The sequence below is a fragment of the Pelophylax lessonae genome (assembly GCF_965119305.1).
Source record: "Pelophylax lessonae genome assembly, chromosome: 4".
Classification (NCBI taxonomy): domain Eukaryota; kingdom Metazoa; phylum Chordata; class Amphibia; order Anura; family Ranidae; genus Pelophylax; species Pelophylax lessonae.
The window spans coordinates 261,112,932-261,131,824 of NC_138771.1; the positions used below are offsets into that span (position 1 = coordinate 261,112,932).

Below are 18,893 nucleotides of genomic sequence, written 5' to 3' on the forward strand. Positions count from 1 at the left end.
TCTGCAGTATGTCTGCACTCTCTGGCCATCTCCAAGCTGTCAGGTTTTGTTGTAATACTACAATAAATGTTCTGTGTGGTTCTTTAATGTTTTTAGGGCCACACTTGCAGACTGTTGCCCAGCACTGATAGAAGCTGCTTATCACACAATCCTCATACACTTTAATAGGGAGGACACCGTGCCAATGCCATGTGACTTCTGTAGATTCCTGCGCTGTATTTCTGAACGCGGTGACGTCAGTCGTTGGGGGAATTCTCGCGAGATGATTGATGTAGTAGGGCCTGGCTCGTCCATGTTCCCGTAGTGGAAGGAGAAGCGGAGTATTAGACTGGAGGTGGACTCTGGGTGTACGCCGCGGCCCTGACTACCGAAAGCCATGTCTGTGACGGCCGCTCGGCCTTCTTCTCCCCGGGAGGAAGGCGAGCTAGAGGACGGCGAGCTGAGCGACGACAGCGTCCGGCCAGAGAGCCCTCAGCATGTCCGGCACCGGCCCAGCAGCCGAGCGCCCCCGCGGCCCCCCTACAGGTCCCGTCCGCAGAGACCCCCGCACGGCTACCGGCCTCCACCACGAATTCAACAGCAGCAGCAGCCGCCTTCCAGGCCCTCATTCTGGGAGCGCAGCTATGACACGCTGGGCCGATTCCGTTCACGGGGGAGAGGCGGAAGGTTCTGGGACCGGGACTGGGGGGAGCGAGCGATCAAACCGGGCGGAGCGAGACCGGGCAGCTGGAGAGCACCGTCCCCCCGGAAACGTATCCTTCCTAAAGTACAGCAATGGGATTGGGGAACCAGCCCTACCACCGGGCCTGGCCTACCTACCTGGGAGGGGGGATCAGCTTCCTGTGGATACATAACGTATCATATAGTGTTACAGGGCCATAGAGAGGCCTAAATATGACATAACACCTTCCCTGCTATGGGGAAGAGGATCTGTCATAACTGATCACAAGATCCTGGAGTGATCTAAGGGGATAGCAGGACCTTGTGTGTAACATATCACCTTCCCTGCTATGGGGAAGAGGATCTGTTATCACTGATCACAGGGTCATGTAGTGATCCAGGGGATAGCAGGACCTTGTGTGTAACATAGCACCTTCCCTGCTATGGGGAAGAGGATCTGTCATAACTGATCACAGGGTCATGTAGTGATCCAGGGGATAGCAGGACCTTGTGTGTACCATAGCACCTTCCCTGCTATGGGGAAGAGGATCTGTCATAACTGATCACAGGGTCATATAGTGATCCACGGGATAGCAGGACCTTGTGTGTAACATAGCACCTTCCCTGCTATGGGGAAGAGGATCTGTCATAACTGATCACAGGGTCATGTAGTGATCCAGGGGATAGCAGGACCTTGTGTGTAACATAGCATCTTCCCTGCTATGGAGAAGAGTACCTGTCATAACTGATCACAGGGTCATATAGTGATCCAGGGGATAGCAGGACTTTGTGTGTAAAATATCACCTTCCCTGCTATGGGGAAGAGGATCTGTCATAACTGATCACAGGGCCATATAGTGATCCAGGGGATAGCAGGACTTTGTGTGTAAAATGTCACCTTCCCTGCTATGGGGAAGAGGATCTGTCATAACTGATCACAGGGTCATGTAGTGATCCAGGGGATAGCAGGACCTTGTGTGTAACATAGCATCTTCCCTGCTATGGAGACGAGTACCTGTCATAACTGATCACAGGGTCATATAGTGATCCAGGGGATAGCAGGACTTTGTGTGTAAAATATCACCTTCCCTGCTATGGGGAAGAGGATCTGTCATAACTGATCACAGGGCCATATAGTGATCCAGGGGATAGCAGGACTTTGTGTGTAAAATGTCACCTTCCCTGCTATGGGGAAGAGGATCTGTCATAACTGATCACAGGGTCATGTAGTGATCCAGGGGATAGCAGGACCTTGTGTGTAACATAGCATCTTCCCTGCTATGGAGAAGAGTACCTGTCATAACTGATCACAGGGTCATATAGTGATCCAGGGGATAGCAGGACTTTGTGTGTAAAATATCACCTTCCCTGCTATGGGGAAGAGTACCTGTCATAACTGATCACAGGGTCATGTAGTGATCCAGGGGATAGCAGGACCTTGTGTGTAACATAGCATCTTCCCTGCTATGGGATAGAGGATCTGTCATAACTGATCACAGGGTCATGTAGTGATCCAGGGGATAGCAGGACCTTGTGTGTAACATAGCACCTTCCCTGCTATGGGGAAGAGGATCTGTCATAACTGATCACAGGGTCATGTAGTGATCCAGGGGATAGCAGGACCTTGTGTGTAACATAGCACCTTCCCTGCTATGGGGAAGAGGATCTGTTATCACTGATCACAGGGTCTGATTTACCCCTTGCTTCCTCTCAAGCTTCTGACAAGACTTCTACGCCAGATCGAGGCACAAGGGGTTCCTGTCATCTTGGTAGCCCTGGACTGGCCTCGCCGGGCTTAGGTTGCTGATGTAATTTGGAAGTTTCCCCTCCAGGGAGGATCTGCTATCCCGAGGACCAATGTTCCATCCTTCTTTACAGTCGTTTGCTTTGATGGCTTGGCTGTTGAACGCCAGGTGCTGATGGATGGAGGTTTATCGGAGTCAATGATTCAAACACTGTTTAAAAGCTAGGAAATCTACTTCTACTTTTAGGAAGATCTACCATCGTATGTGGAAGACCTACATTGCGTGGTTTGAGTCTCTTTTGAGGTTCATCCTCGCTCCTTCTCGGTGGCTCAGATCTTGACCTTCCTTCAACAGGGGGTTGAACAGAAATTGGCCTTGAGTACCATCTAAGGGCCAGGTGTTGACTTTGACGGCCTTTTCCAACGACCCTTGGCCACACACTCCCTAGTGCCTAAACTTTTATTTTATTTTTTCAGGGAGTTCGGCACGTGGCTCCTCCAGTGCAGTCTCTGTTGCCGCCTTGGGACCTCGATTTGGTGCTCTGTCCTTCTCAGCCTCCTTTTTGAGAATCTTTGGGAGATTTCCCTGCTTACACTGTCCCAGAAGGTGGCATTTTTGGCAGCTATCACCTCTTTGCACAGGGTGTCGGAATTGGCGGCGTTATCTTGTGCACCCTACTTGGTGGTTCTCAGAGATAAGGTTGTTCTTCGTCCGCTGTCCGTGATTCCTTCCAAAGGTTGTCTGATTTTTAATTTGAATGAAGACTTTTTGTTGCCTTCCCTGTGTCCCAGGTCAAAACCTCCAAAGGAAAATTGCTTTGCATGCCTTGGATGTGGTCTGGGTGATTAGGGTGTACCTGGCAGCTACAGAGTCTTTTAGGAAGTCACTCACTATTTCTACTCACGGATGGGCCTCGGAAAGGGTTGTCAGCTGTACCGTCAAGCTGCTTGGTCCGCACTGCAGGCGGCCGAGCAATCCATACAATAATGTGTTTAGCAAAGTTTTCATCATCAAAATGTAAGTGCAACCGTTAGTGCATTACCTTTTTAAACATTTATTTAAAACAATCGGCTGCTTTGTTTCCTATTTGCATTCCATCTGGTTTTCCTGGTGTTATTGCGGAGAGTCTGTGGCTGACGCTAGAAGCTACTGCCGGATCACGGCGTGGCGTTGGAGTGGTGTTTTTGGTCCTGCAGTTCTGAGCGATACTTGCTGTATTGATGAACATCCCACAGCTTGACTATCGAGGCTGTTTCTATGAGCTCATTGATACTCTGTATCTGGTAAGCAGCCACCTTATTGTGGGGATCTGCATGCAGCACTCGAGAGGTTAAATAAGTGAATCGCCTTCATCCTGGTTGCAGTCTAAAATCCTATGGACTTGCCTGAAGATTTCACATTCTAAAGGCCCGTACACACGTAGCGATTGTTGGCCTTAAATATTCGGCCACCGTCTGATCGGCCGGTTGTCGGTTTGTTAGTATGATGCTTCCAACAACCGACTGCGACTTTTCGGCCGAACAGAATCGGGTGTGCAGGCTTTAAAATTTTTGTTGGCCAACACCAGAACGGCCGATTGTTCCTCAGTCAGTACAGAATTCGGCCGACAAACAGCAGATTAGCAAGACTGGGCATGCTCAGAGAAGAAAAAACACACGGAAAGTTAACCATCACATGACATCACTTCTGCAGTCGGCTGTTGTTGGCCGACAACAATTCGTGTGCAGTCTTTTGCACTTTTCAACCGACAGGACAGCACCGGACAAAAGACGGCCGACAATCGCTACGTGTGTACGGGGCTTAAGAGGCTGATTACTTTGGACTTTTTTCACCTCACTCAGCACTTTATTCCTTTTTTACCATTTTTGATTTAATTTAAAATGCATTGTTTTTGCAACACTTCTCTCCTATTTGTGTATATTTTTTTTATTTTTGCTTTGTAGCAATTTATGACTAATCTTTGTTTCACTATATAGTCTGTATTTGATCACCTTTTCTATTAACGCACCTTCATATATCAGTATAAAAATCCCATCTCTGCCTAGTGTCGCACTCCTGTTAGAGGGCAGTATAACCCAATGGTTAAGATCAGGCGCTGTCCATCAATGAACATCAGAAAAATGTTTTTTACGGTCAAATTTTTTTTTTTTTTTTTTTTCTCTAAATGCTTTTTACTTTTGCAGAAACGCTGGACGTTTTTTTTTTTTTTTTGTTAACATGGTTTCCTACGTTCACATCAGTGCATTTTTGGAAAGTGTCAGGGACTTTTTAAATACAAGTGTTTTTTTTTTTTTTTTTTTTTTTGTTTTTGGTTCAGTAGGGTTCAATGGCGAATTTGCTGTGATTTTTGCTTTTTTAAATCTGCCCAACAACAAATTTTTTCCCAAAAAAGCATTAAACGCAAACTGTGACAAAATCGTGGTTTAAAAAAAAAAAAAGGAAAGCACTGCAGAAATGCTCAAAAGCAACATGCTTAGCTGTGAAACAAGCCTGAAATACTATGGAACTCTTCACACCAGTCATTTGCAGGTCAGTTGTGTTTTTTAGAGTCCTGCTTGCTGCAAGTTTGGTGCAAAAAAAAAAACAAAAAAAAACCGCACCTTTTTATTGAAATCAATGGAAACATGGCAAAAATGCACCGGTGGTTGAGTTTTTGGTGTGTGTTTTTTTTTTTATTTTTCTCTTTTCAGATGTGCAAAACTTGGCAAAATCGCATATGTGTTTTTGCAATGGAGCAGCAGCCTTTTAGATGTTTATAAATAATAAAAAATATATATGAATTTCAAAATGACCTTTTTGTTTACACCTTGACACTCTCTTCAGTTAAAAGTGTTGTTCGATCTCCACCTAGAAAATCTAGTCATTCGTCAAAAAATGAAAACTGTGAAGAGAGCTTTGAAGATCTGCTTTTAAAATATAAGCAGATAAAACTTGAACTGGAATCCATTAATAAGGATGAAAAGTTAGCTCTCAAAGAACAGCAGGGTAAAGAACATGAACGTGTTACGGAAACCACTGTAGAGAAACCAGTTAAGGAAGAAACTTCTACTGGTGATGCTGTGATTCTGGAGGCACCTGTGGAGGAGAAACCACCAGTGAAGACTTTCCAGGCCTTTGAGCTTAAACCTCTCAGGCAAAAATTAAAACCGATTTCCGAGAAGGAAAGTATTGTGGAAGAATCCAGCTCAGCTGTAATCAGTGACACTGAGACTCATGAACAAGGTACAGTGGTAATACAGGTTTTGTTTTTTAGTGTGCTGAAGAAGGCTGTGATAGAAATCCTCCTCTGGGTGAATGTTATCCCCTTTTTTGTACTAGATATAAATTTGGGTAGACATGGAAACTTGATTGCAGAGCTCCTCCCCTCTACACCTCTACATAGTTCCTAAGGAAGAGAAACTAGTATAGTAATGGCAATTTGCAGAAAAAAAAATACTTTTTTTTTTCCCCCCCTACCTATATTTTGTTGGGGAGATTTCCCTTCACTCCCTGTCCCAGAGCTACAGCTGGAAGTGAGAGAAAATAACTTCCATAGTGGGAAGATTACCCTCTCATTCTGTTTGTCTATTCAAAATTTGGGGTTTTCTTTTATTTTTACGATCGGTGGTAACTTTATAGCTAGAGACAAAGAGCTGGAATATATCTAATGGCGCTTTTCCACTGCATGGAACCGAACGGTTCGGCTCGCTTTTGTGCTTTTCCACTGCATGGTACGGTATGGTACGCCAGCGCTTTTCCACTACATGGAACCGAACGGTACGGCTCGCTTAAACAGTACCAGATCAGTTGTGGTTCCAACAGGGCCGTACCTGTACCATATCCCACAATCCTTTGCATGCAGCTTTGACTTGTCACTACTAGTCACTGATTGGTCAGAGAATCATTGTTATCCCACCCACTTACTTTAGTGGAAAAGCAAACCGTATCGAACCGTTCGAACATCGTACCATGCAGTGGAAAACCAAGCAGGGCCGAGTAGAGCTGAGCCGTTACTTGCAGTGGAAAAGTGCCATAATGTGGCACAGACACATTAGACCTTGCAGGTATTGCTTCCCTCCCCACTCAAAGGAAATTTTTTTTAAATTTTAAATAAAGGTATACTTTTAATAGTGTTACAAAAATAAAAGCATCAATTTTTAAATATAGATGGCGTGTTCTAAGAAACAAAATACCAGTCATTGAGTTACTAATGCTATTTGCAGTCTCTCCCAAGTACACTGTAATCTACAGCTGTTGTAATGGACACAGCATATCATACGTTCAGTAATGCTAGCCAAACATGCATAGGTTTATTTTGTCAAATAGCAGGACTACATGAAGAATTTTTCCCTGACAGCTATCGTGTTCTGACTGCTGTGCCCGCAACTGTCTGAAAATCCTAAAACCGACTACATTGAATGGGATATTGTTATTGCTCAGCTGATGGGTTTTTTTTTTTTTTTTTTTTAAATTTGCAATTTTTATTTGTTTTCAAAAACAAGGTGATAATCCTCAACAGTTCAAATAAAACAAATTTAAGAACGTAAAAACCTGTCATAATGAACACAGGCAACAATGGCAACCATAAACAGTGGGACAGCACAGGTGCATGAGGCATACAGGGCAGTCAAATAGAAGTAGAGAAATATAGCGCATGTGCCAATTGATCTCTCAAAAGGTAATCTCTGTCCCCAACACTGATGGCAACCAAAGGTTCCAAGATGCCCAGCAACCCCCCCCCCCCCTCATGTTTTTTTTTTTTTTTTTATTTTGTAGTCTGTGCCAAGTAAATCTGGCAAAAGATCATCCATGGCTCAAATTTTGGCCAATTGAGCAGAAATTATCTAAAATTTAAGTAGTGTATCATATCGACCGCTTAAAGCTAATCTCCACTCTCCTTACCCTTTTTTTTTTTCTCCATTTCAAATACTCGCCTGTCCAGGGGAACCTGAATTCTTTCCCCGCTTGGTTCTCTGCTGCCATCTTCTTGTATGGCGAAATCGGATGAAGGGCTATGCCTCCTGAGTTATGAGACATGCACATCCCAGGAGGCACAGTAGGAATAATGCCTTTCATTTGCCTATGCAAGTGACGTGCATGGGGAGGAAGGCAACCTTTTTACATATTAAAAAAAAAAAAAAAAAAAAAAGTGCTCTCTGGGTGAAGAGGAGGGAGCTTGAATCTGAGGGTGAAAATCCTCCTTAACTCTCTCTCTCTGTCTCTCTGTCTCTGTCTGTCCTTCTGATATTGAGTAGTTGGGCCATCAATTGATCGCTGCTCTAAGAACCCCAAGCAATCAGAGGGCCCTAAAGTAGACCTACTGTATATTCTCGCAGAACTCTGCATGAGAGAGGCTGCTTTTTAGGCTTGTTAGCTTTGGGTAAGAAGATGGCTAAGCGCTAAAATGATGATACCTGAGCCTTGGCCAAGAAGCTTTGAGGTCTTGCCTGTAATGTGACCCATCTGGGTATTGGACCCTGATAATAGAACCCCGGTTATTATCCCAAGGAGTTTGCCACCAGCAGGGTGCTCTACAGGTCCAATGGTGTGGACCCCATTAAAAAGGTTTAATGACTGACAAAGCCTGCCATGATGGGTGAAGTTTGGGTCTTTTAAGGATCCTGCGGTGGGGCTGGGAAGTGTTTTTTTTTTTTTTTTTTTTTTTAAAGTGGGGGGGGGGGTGGAGATTGCAGGGAAGACTGAGGGCACGGGAGTCTATCAGGTCTTAGACATGGCTGTAAATACCACTGGAGAAGGGTAGTGTTCTGTGAGAACTGCGCATGCTGGATCACATGGTCTGTCTGCCTTATTGTGCAAAAGCCTCTTTCTGGGTCCTATATTAAAGCAATCTCTTCCAGAAAAAGAATTGGAGGGGGCGCAGCAGGGAAGGGAAAATCTGTTCCACCATCAAGATTAAGAAATGTTATCCTTGCTCCTGTTGTGCTATCTTCCCCTGAGAGACCTGAAGCAACTGGCCAATCGGAGCCATTAGGCTTGTCAGGTATTGTTGCTGCCTCTGCATTTACTTATGTTACAAAGGATGCCTTGGCTAGCCTTGAAGGTAAAATAGCCGTGATGATTGCTTCTGTTTTCACAGAGGGGGAGAAAATGGGATAAATTCCACTCTCCTGTGCCCGGGCTCAGCAGGGATCCACCAGTTTTTAGGATCTCAGGGTCTTGCGCAAACCTCTGGTTTTGAACCAGAATGGGCAGAAGATGTGCAGGAGGTATCTGTTGATGGTTTGGAAGAGGAGTCCTTTACAGAGGGTTCAGACTCTTGAGGAACCATTTTCAGTATCTCACTCTGTGTTTACTGATTCAGTGCCTCACCGAAATGGTTCGGACTGGTTTTAAATTACCTCCTCTGGAAATGCCAGAAGTCTCCTTTTTCTTTGGATTCTTTGCGCCCTCAGCAAAATCCCCAATCTTTTCCTTTACACCCCCTGCTGGTAAAGCTGGTGTTTGAGGATTGGGATCATCCTGACAGGTTGTTCATGCCTCATGCCTCCCAAAGACATTCTCTATGGAGGAGAAATTCAAGAGAAAGTGGTGTATGCCTTCTGTAGACGCTGCTATTTCTTCTGTGAACAAGAATTTAACCTGTCTGGTTGATGCCCAGGTTTTTAAGGATCCAGCAGATAAAAAGTTGGAATCCTTTCTAAAGCTTCCTTTGCCGTCACTGGCTCTGCTGTTCAACCAATTATAGCGGCTATAGGGGTTTGTCAATCCTTTAAAGGATCGTTTTAAAAGGGTGACCTAGAAGTTGCCTATTCAGGAGGAATCTTCTGAAGAATTGGCAAAGTTCAATTCCCCCCCCCCCCCCCAGCTTTGTGTTTTGCGATACATGCCCTTAAGGATTCTATCTAACAGATTTCCCGAGTTGCTCTTCTTTCTGTTCACGTGAGTACTATGGCTTAAGAATTGGTCAGCAGAATTACCTTGTAACAACTGCTAACAGCTTTTCCTTTCCATGGGAACGTTTCTTTGGTGACGATCTGGATAAATCCAGAATATTTTGGGTGGAAAAAGCGCATTGTTGCCAGTTTAAAATGATTTAACATCTATCTTTTAAAGCTCCAAGTGAAACGGTACCTAATGCATCAGCATCTAAGCAGTTCCGACGGCCTCAGCCATCAGGGTTTGGAATACCTCAAAGTCAAGGTCAGAAAAAACCCTGGGTCCAAAGGCCTGTTAAACCAGGTTCCAAATATGCCTTATGAAGGGGTGCTCCCACTTGTTCAGGTGGGGGTGATGTTCCCACAGTTCTCAAACGTGGGCAGGAGGGATGCAGGACAGGTGGGTCTTGTCCACAGTGGCACGGGGCTACATGATAAGTTTTGAGAGTTTCCTCCTCGGTTTCTAGGTTCCAATGTCCCTGTTTGACCAGTAGAAAGGAAGGCCTTGTTCCAGGAGCTGGTCTCAAAGCTCTGAATCTGTATCTGACCATTCTGTCTTTTTGCATGGAATCAATCTGCTCCGTGGTAGCCTCTCTAGGAAGAGGAGATTTTCTGGCCTCCAATGATATCGAGGATGCATACCTCCCCATGTACCAATTTTCAGGCTCCATCAGAGGTTTCTGCATTTTGCAGTAGGGCAGTCCCATTTTCAGTTTGTGGCTCTAGCCATAGCTCCCTGGGTGTTTACAAAAATCTTGGCCCCGGTGTTGGCTCTTCTAAGGTCTTAAGTGGTCCTCAACCCTGGTCCTCAGGGCTCACTAACAGGCCAGGTTTGCAAGATAACTGAAATACATCCCAGGTGATATAATTTGCTGCTCAGTGATTGCAGTATTCTAGTCTGCATCTCCCCAAGGTAATACCTAAAATCTGGCCTGTTAGTGGGCCCTCAGGACTGGAGTTGAGGACCACTGACCTAGATGACCTGCTGATCAAAAATCGGTCAGGACCAGGTATAAAACTTGATTTTTCCCGGACTGTCCAGTTCTTAGAAAACCTGGGTTGGGTTGTAAACTTAGAAAAGTCAGCCTTGAGACCTGTTCAGATTCTGGGATATTTGGGTCTGATTCTCGATACTGCTCTGACAGATTTTTCTGTCATCAGAAAAGGTTCTTGCCCTGAGGGGTCTGGTGGTATTGGTAAAAGGGGAAATGTTTCCCTCTATATGGCTGTGCATGAGACTGCTGGGCAAGATGGTGTCCTCATTCGAAGCAGTCCCTTATTCGCAATTCCACTCCAGACTGTTCCAGAACAGTATTTTGTCTGCTTGGAACAAAAGACTCTGAGCTCTGGATTCCCCAATGTTTCTTTCCCCAAGGGTAAGACCGGATCTCACCTGGTGGCTGGTCCTCGGCAACCTAAGCAAGGGGAAATCTTTTCTGCCTGTGACCTGGAAGGTAGTAACCACAGACGTCAGCCTTGTGGGCTTGGGCGTGGTCCTGAAGGGAATCGCTATCCAGGGAAGGTGGTCTCTCAGGTAGAAAAGGTTTTACCCTTCAACATCTTGGAGGTCTGAGCAGCCCGTTTGGTCATCCAAAAAACCAACGCCAGACTACAGAGGTGTCATGTCTGTATTCAGTCTGACAATGTGGCTCTGGTGGCTTATATCAACCATCAGGGGGGAACCAGGAGCCAATCAGTGCAGAAGGAGATAAACCACATCCTGTCTTGGGTAGAGACACACATTCCCATGTCTTGTCAGCGGATTTTTATCCCGTGGGTGGACGACTGGCAGGCAGACTTTCTAAGTAACCAGCAGTTTTTTTTCCAGGGGAGTGGTTCTTGCTTTCTGAGGTCTTTCAGCTAATCTGCCAGCGTTGGATGTGTTTCGTCCAGTAAAAGGGTTTGAGATCCACCCGTAACTTTGCGGGGGGGTTCACAAGACCCTGAAATGGTAAGTCAAAAGCGGTGACTTCTGGTTCTGTAGACAAGCCTTCCCCAGCCTGAAGGGGCGCCATTACCCGCATCTGGGGTCGTGGGGACATTTTCGCCTTTTTCCGGATTTGTGGACCTTGCTTATTCAGGACAGGTGGGTCCACGAGTTGGTTCGGTTACAAGATTGAGTTTCAGTCCTTGCCTCCGGCAAGGTTCTTTCCTTCCAAGTTACGCCTGTCTCACGAGAGACTACAGGGCCTCTATGGGGCAGTGCAGGACCTGTTAGCCCAAGGAGTAATTTTTCTGGTTCCAGAGTCGGAAAGTTTTCAAGGTTTTTATTCAAATCTGTTTACAGTTCCCAGAAAGGAAAGCAAGGTTCATCCGATCCGCACAATAGTAGCTTTCCTTCATCAAGGGATATTTTGGCTTCTATCGATCTCAAGGACGCTTACCTTCATATTCCAATATATGTCGGGTATCAGTGTTTTTTCTTTGTTTTGTTATGCCCGAGGGGCAATATCTTTTTGGTCTCGCCTCAGCTCCTCGGGTGTTGACAAAGGTTTTGGCCCCAGTTCTCGCCTTCCTATGACAGAAGGGGATTGCGGTACTGAGTTACCTGGAACATCTGCTTCTGCATGCAGAGTCTTCCTCGGCACTAGAACCTGACTTGGACATTACTGTGCAAACTCTACAAGAGTTCTAAAAGGCGATGTCTGAACTATCAATAGAATTTATGACGCAGTGCCTCCAGCCGATTACGGCAAATAATTTAATAACTAAAAACAAAACCCAATCAATTTTGTTCAGACACTCATAGTATACCACGTAATTTTCCCGAGTTCTTTTTTTTTTATATCAGTTAATTTCTTTTTAAAAGCATATACCAATCTTAGTGAAACAGTCTACAGTAGGGAATATATATATAAGAATATTTATTCGCAAGACATAATTTCACCATAAATGATCATACTTGAGTGACACAAAGAGATAACCTTACATAAAATACCAACTTAAAACAATAAATGCAATGTGATATTTAGCTAAACGATGAAAGTAAAATAAAGCAAGATTATGTTTTTCCCAGGTGTAGTATGAACCATAAATTAATATTCTATATAATCAGACCACAATAGTCTGCGAATCACATGGCCGAAAGTCATTCCACTGCAGATGAAGTGAGAATAAGCCATGCAAAACGGAAGACGTAAAATCGCAAATAATGCGCTTAATCTGATATTAAAAATGTTATAATAACAAAAATCATCTCTTTAGAGAAAAATCTACATATGGTTTATACGGCTGGGATTGTACTTTCGTTACCCTTTAAATACGAAAAGTAAAACATTTAAGGAAGTACATAAACAATATTGAATAATAATCAAATAACAGCAAGGCATAATTACCATATTTAAAATGGCCGCTTAGCTTAGAATAGTAGTTACCAGGTTCCTTAAGATGGCTGCATTTCCAAGATGGTGGCCAATTAGGGAGGAGTTTCGCCTGGCGTCCCTCAAAGGTTCAGATACATGGCAGATTGAAATGGAGTCGTCTGTGTAGATGAGTCTGTGCATGGCTGTTAGTAGTGTGTATGTTGTAAGTGTGATGTATATTGGTCAAGATATGATGTGTGTTGTGTTGTGTCTCCTATTACATCTCTGGTTTCTTTTTATTTTGTGTTGAACAAAAGGGCAGTAAAAATTATCATAAGCCAAACCCAGTGGGAGGAACATTATTCCTATTGGTTGGAACATCTTATTCATTAACTGGTGATGTCATATGGTGACACCTCTTGGTTAACCAGTATATTAAAATTAATTAAAAATTTCTCCATTTAAGACTATTATAAAAAAAAAACATAAAATGTAATCATGCTCTCATCTATGACGTCCATTTAATCCACCAGGTATCTGAATAAAGATTAATCTTGGTAACACTATTCTAATATTTAATATATCTTATGTAATATATATATTGGACTTTACTTTTTAACCCAAGACTTCAATTAGTAGCAGTAAGAATTGTATAGATACATATACAGTTATATATATTGATACACAACAGCTTGTATATGTAACTTTTTCTATACATGGTTTGTTTCCAATTAGAGTATTATCCATTTAAGGGATTACTATGTTAACAACAGTACATTTATGATTTGGACTGGATGATAAAATATGGGTAATATTTCTGACCATTTGACACTACTATATGATAGAATATAATGTACTTCTCAGTAGGAGGTTGTCATAACATCATAGTTCCAAAACACCTTTTGTATATGATGGGGCAGAGATATCAATTTATGATTTTCTGAAATTCATTTTGAGATTTGCAGTTCTCATCAATCTAAGTGACAATGTTTATGTGACTCCGTGTAGATTTCAACAACTTTATCCCCCTGTTTGTGTTTAGGTAAATAAATGACAGATTCTCGTCTTTGTCCAGACAGTTTTGTTTGTCTTCTCAGGGTGGAAACAATAGTTTACTTGCATTGTGTATGGTTGAACACAGGTGTTATCCTGAAATTGAGTTTCGCCCATTGTGTGAGTCATGGCCTGAACATAAAGTTTTACGACCTCTCTGGTTTTTCGTGTTTCAAGACCAGGGGAAGGATGTCTTATGTAAACCTTTTCCCCCAAAGGCCGATCCACCTGTGATAAGCGATTTATTTATCTGTCTTTCTGAGTATTGTATTTAAAAGTTTGTCAAACACATTTTCCTTTCGGGGCAGATGACACAGCTTCTCATCTCAAAGTTCAGGCAAACAAAACCATGTCAAACAATGGACGCAATGTGTGTTTCAAACTGAAAGAGTTTTGACTCAATATGTAGCAAGGTCAATGGAGGCCTCAAAGTTCACAATTCTTGACCTGTAATAATAAAAATGTATTTCTATTTCGCACTGAAAGTTTAACAAATCCCCCCTCTTGGAAAAATTGTGAAAATTGCCGTAGCCGTTTGAAACATTTTTCCAAGGCAGAACTTTTGAAGAAATAGGGCTTAAATCGGACTTTGACAGCTTTGTAGATAGGTATGGAATAGTTGAATGGGGTGTAGACACCTGCAAGTAGGTGTAGTGACTTCAGTAAACAAGCATGGTGACTCCGAGTGAGGTGTGGATCCAAGGGTTATCATCTGTTGGCCAGTGGAATGTGGATTTCTCCGGGCACTTTTGCCTTTGGCTGTCTTGACGGGTTTGTCTTGGTAGACTGGCCATCAGGGGTATCCCGGGGTCCTTCACACTGTACCCCCCTTTGGGTGTCTCAGATACATCAGACTCTCGGTTTCCTGCTTACTTCCTGGGTCTCTTAGTCCTATAAAGGGAAATGGATTCCATGAGAAAATGATACATACAGTTTTCAGCCATAACTTTTAGTTGGTATTTCAATGTGAGGTTGGTATCCTGAGCTTCCTCAGAGTCCTCCTTTTATTCCATCGTGTGATCAGCCTTTTATCTGACCACCATGGATGGTGAGACTATATATGCAACCTTTCCCAGGGGAGACTGACTTCTGGGGCCCATTAACATGGGGACGTATTCATCACCATGGATACCACACATTGAACAATTGAACAGTGATATACTATTTTGTTAGAATTTACCTTCTACTTGGGAGGAAAAAAAATATAATATCCCCCCTTTGGGGCATCAATGCAATTCATGGTAGGCAACAAAACTACCTGACATTGAGGATTTTTCTTGGTTACCGTAATACGACCTTTAATCTCTTGACTTCATTACGTCATTAGGGTTTGATCCTCCTTGTATCACCGCCATTGGCGATTTTTCGAAATGTGCCCGCTTTGAGCGACCTGTTTGAGTCAGAGGGATGAAGTGACCACTGAAAAATAGGAGAGTAGTTATTATCTAACAACCAAGATCCCCCTGGCAGGGATTTTCAGGATCCTCAATACTGTGACCTGGGGATAAAATGGTGTTAGAACCTCTGTCTCCTATGCATCCATTCAGTGTGTCCCTCTGATCCCTTGCTATTTGGGCATTTAAGGATTTTGTGGCCTTTGGCTGGCCACAAGATTTGTTCCTAAAGAGGAATTATTTTAGTTCGGGCTACAGTGCCCTGAGTGAACCAAGTGATCATCCGATCCACCTTGGCATCTACTCTGCTGAAAAATCTTTTCAGAAATAGAATTATTGGCTTTTTTTTTTTTTTTTATTTGGCTCCGCTTCCTGCGGTGCCTTTGTCTCTCGGGTACAGACAGATGGGACAGATCCCCCTCAGAACCATTTGCTCGGTTCTGGCAGGGGTCTGGGCCTCAATGTCTCCATCTTCCCGAGGGTTTTGAGGAGCCCTAAGATAGGGCAAATCCCTATTTATTTGTGGGGTCCCCCCTTTTGTTGAGGATATTTGGCATAGCGAGGATTTCCATCCCCAAGGGTGAATTGGGCTCTTTGGGGATGCTCCCTGGAGATTCTTTGAACCTTGGGCTCTGTCCCCTTGGAAAGAAATCCTAAAATGGCCTCCCCCCTCCTTATTTGTGGGGTGTCCGGTGTCCTCCTTGAGGTATCCGGTATAAAATCTTGCTCCTTTTTATTTATTTATTTATTATTATTATTTTTTTTTTTAGTGTTAAGGTTGAGGAGAAAGGTGTGTTTCTGCCACAATTTTGGTGACAGGCTCACGCCTTTCTTAGGTTCACTGGTCTGTTGGATGGAGTGCAAATTGTCGCTCTCTTTTGCCAACCATTCCAGTGAACATCCCAACTTGTAGTCCCTGGCCAAACTTATTTTTATGTACCTGGCCGATGCCTCAAAGCACAGGGTTTTAAATTCTGGATAGTTGTACTCAGGCTCCTCCATTGAAGGGTGTTAGGCACTTTTGAGTACAGTACAGCAAAAATTCAGTGGGCTTTGGTGCTGTGTACCTTTTAAATTATATATAGCAGCTCTAGCAGCGTTAAGGATTTTTTTTTTTATGTGTGGGCCGACTTTTAAATTACATCCTTGAGGCACAACACAGAAAGGCTGTTTTCATAGGCCTCAAAATGATTAGTAATATCTAAGGACCCTGTCTTAATAAAAATCAGGACAGTACTCTTTTTAAAACAAACTTTTTAAATTCTAGAGGTGTATGGTATCTTTTTAGGGGTGCTAGTCTTTTTGCGTGACCCGATATGACTCATACCTAGTTATGTATGGCTGCCCAATTTCTGCCCTCCTATCTTAGGAATATGGCTGGGGTAGGACGTGGACTCTTTGCCTAACTCTCCCCCCCTTGTCTGGGTCTTAACCATCAGACTGGGAGTCATATCTGGGTCTAATTAATTACTTCATTTTATTTATAATGCAGGACTGATAAGCAGTACCCTTTTGTATGGCCACCATAACCTTTTTGAACTTTCCTATTTATTTATTTATGAATTCCTGTCCTTACTGGAACTGTTACATTTTTATTTTTATTTATTTATTTATAAATTTTCCACTGCTGGTTACTCGGCAACTTAATTTTCAACTACTGATTACTCTGCAACTTCCACTAATAAAAAAAAAATTTCCCTTGCTCAAAACTTCCTACTTATTGCATTAATCGTTTACATTGTTCTTTCAAATGGTTGCTTATATTACAGCTTTCTGAATAAAACTTCTGCCACAGTTCTACTTTTTCCTACAGTTTCACGCTACATTCTCTTAACCTATGTGTCCCAATAGAGGTCACTTTCACCTGCTCAAGGAGGTTCCTTATCTCACTTCTTATTATTTGGAGTGGAGATTAGAACTTTACTAAATTCCTTTTTGCTGAGCCTTATGGTGCAGTTCCTCACAGAGATACAGTAAGATTGGCCATGATTCTAAAAGTATGTGATCACGCTTCCTGACGTCTTTGGGGTTAGAGAAGCTTTCGGTGAGTTCATACATCAGGTTTTCCCCTACCCACGTCTGGTGCCCATTTTTGGCCCGACTTTTTCTGAGGATTTTGGTATGACTCCAACTAGCCTATACATACACCACCATTTTAGACTCAGAGAGGTGTCTCTACATATTCTAGATCTGTGCCGAATCTACTGGAGCTGTGGGATTAACATCTAGCCAGAGTTGGCAGCGTGAACCTTACCTTATGTAGACATTTTAGGGCATTACTATTAATATTCACAATTAAATAATTAAAAAAAAAATTATTAAAAAAAAAATTCTCTTTTTTTTTTTTTTTTTTGCAAAGTTATTAATTATGTCACCATGATCAAAATTATGATTGGCATATGTAAGAAATCAATGATATCTCAGCAGTGCCTCCATTTAATATGTTGTGCGTTTTGGTATAAAATTTGACTATTTTTAATTTATTACTAAAAGGCGATGTCTGAACTATCAATAGAATTTATGACGCAGTGCCTCCAGCCGATTACGGCAAATAATTTAATAACTAAAAACAAAACCCAATCAATTTTGTTCAGACACTCATAGTATACCACGTAATTTTCCCGAGTTCTTTTTTTTTTATATCAGTTAATTTCTTTTTAAAAGCATATACCAATCTTAGTGAAACAGTCTACAGTAGGGAATATATATATAAGAATATTTATTCGCAAGACATAATTTCACCATAAATGATCATACTTGAGTGACACAAAGAGATAACCTTACATAAAATACCAACTTAAAACAATAAATGCAATGTGATATTTAGCTAAACGATGAAAGTAAAATAAAGCAAGATTATGTTTTTCCCAGGTGTAGTATGAACCATAAATTAATATTCTATATAATCAGACCACAATAGTCTGCGAATCACATGGCCGAAAGTCATTCCACTGCAGATGAAGTGAGAATAAGCCATGCAAAACGGAAGACGTAAAATCGCAAATAATGCGCTTAATCTGATATTAAAAATGTTATAAAAACAAAAATCATCTCTTTAGAGAAAAATCTACATATGGTTTATACGGCTGGGATTGTACTTTCGTTACCCTTTAAATACGAAAAGTAAAACATTTAAGGAAGTACATAAACAATATTGAATAATAATCAAATAACAGCAAGGCATAATTACCATATTTAAAATGGCCGCTTAGCTTAGAATAGTAGTTACCAGGTTCCTTAAGATGGCTGCATTTCCAAGATGGTGGCCAATTAGGGAGGAGTTTCGCCTGGCGTCCCTCAAAGGTTCAGATACATGGCAGATTGAAATGGAGTCGTCTGTGTAGATGAGTCTGTGCATGGCTGTTAGTAGTGTGTATGTTGTAAGTGTGATGTATATTGGTCAAGATATGATGTGTGTTGTGTTGTGTCTCCTATTACATCTCTGGTTTCTTTTTATTTTGTGTTGAACAAAAGGGCAGTAAAAATTATCATAAGCCAAACCCAGTGGGAGGAACATTATTCCTATTGGTTGGAACATCTTATTCATTAACTGGTGATGTCATATGGTGACACCTCTTGGTTAACCAGTATATTAAAATTAATTAAAAATTTCTCCATTTAAGACTATTATAAAAAAAAAACATAAAATGTAATCATGCTCTCATCTATGACGTCCATTTAATCCACCAGGTATCTGAATAAAGATTAATCTTGGTAACACTATTCTAATATTTAATATATCTTATGTAATATATATATTGGACTTTACTTTTTAACCCAAGACTTCAATTAGTAGCAGTAAGAATTGTATAGATACATATACAGTTATATATATTGATACACAACAGCTTGTATATGTAACTT

At 42.2% G+C, this 18,893-nt stretch overlaps 1 protein-coding gene across 2 annotated transcripts in view; it reads left to right on the forward strand.

Moving 5' to 3' along the window:
- Window positions 1-254: 254 nt before the first annotated feature.
- The window catches only part of ZFC3H1 (zinc finger C3H1-type containing), a 198,484-nt gene continuing 179,845 nt past the window's right edge, over window positions 255-18,893 (forward strand). For both annotated transcript variants that reach the window (XM_082253106.1, XM_082253107.1), the window contains exons 1-2: window positions 255-752; window positions 5,229-5,627. In XM_082253106.1, coding sequence (XP_082109232.1) covers window positions 377-752; window positions 5,229-5,627 — 775 coding nt within the window. In that variant the 5' untranslated portion in view covers window positions 255-376. The remainder of the gene's footprint in view (window positions 753-5,228; window positions 5,628-18,893) is intronic.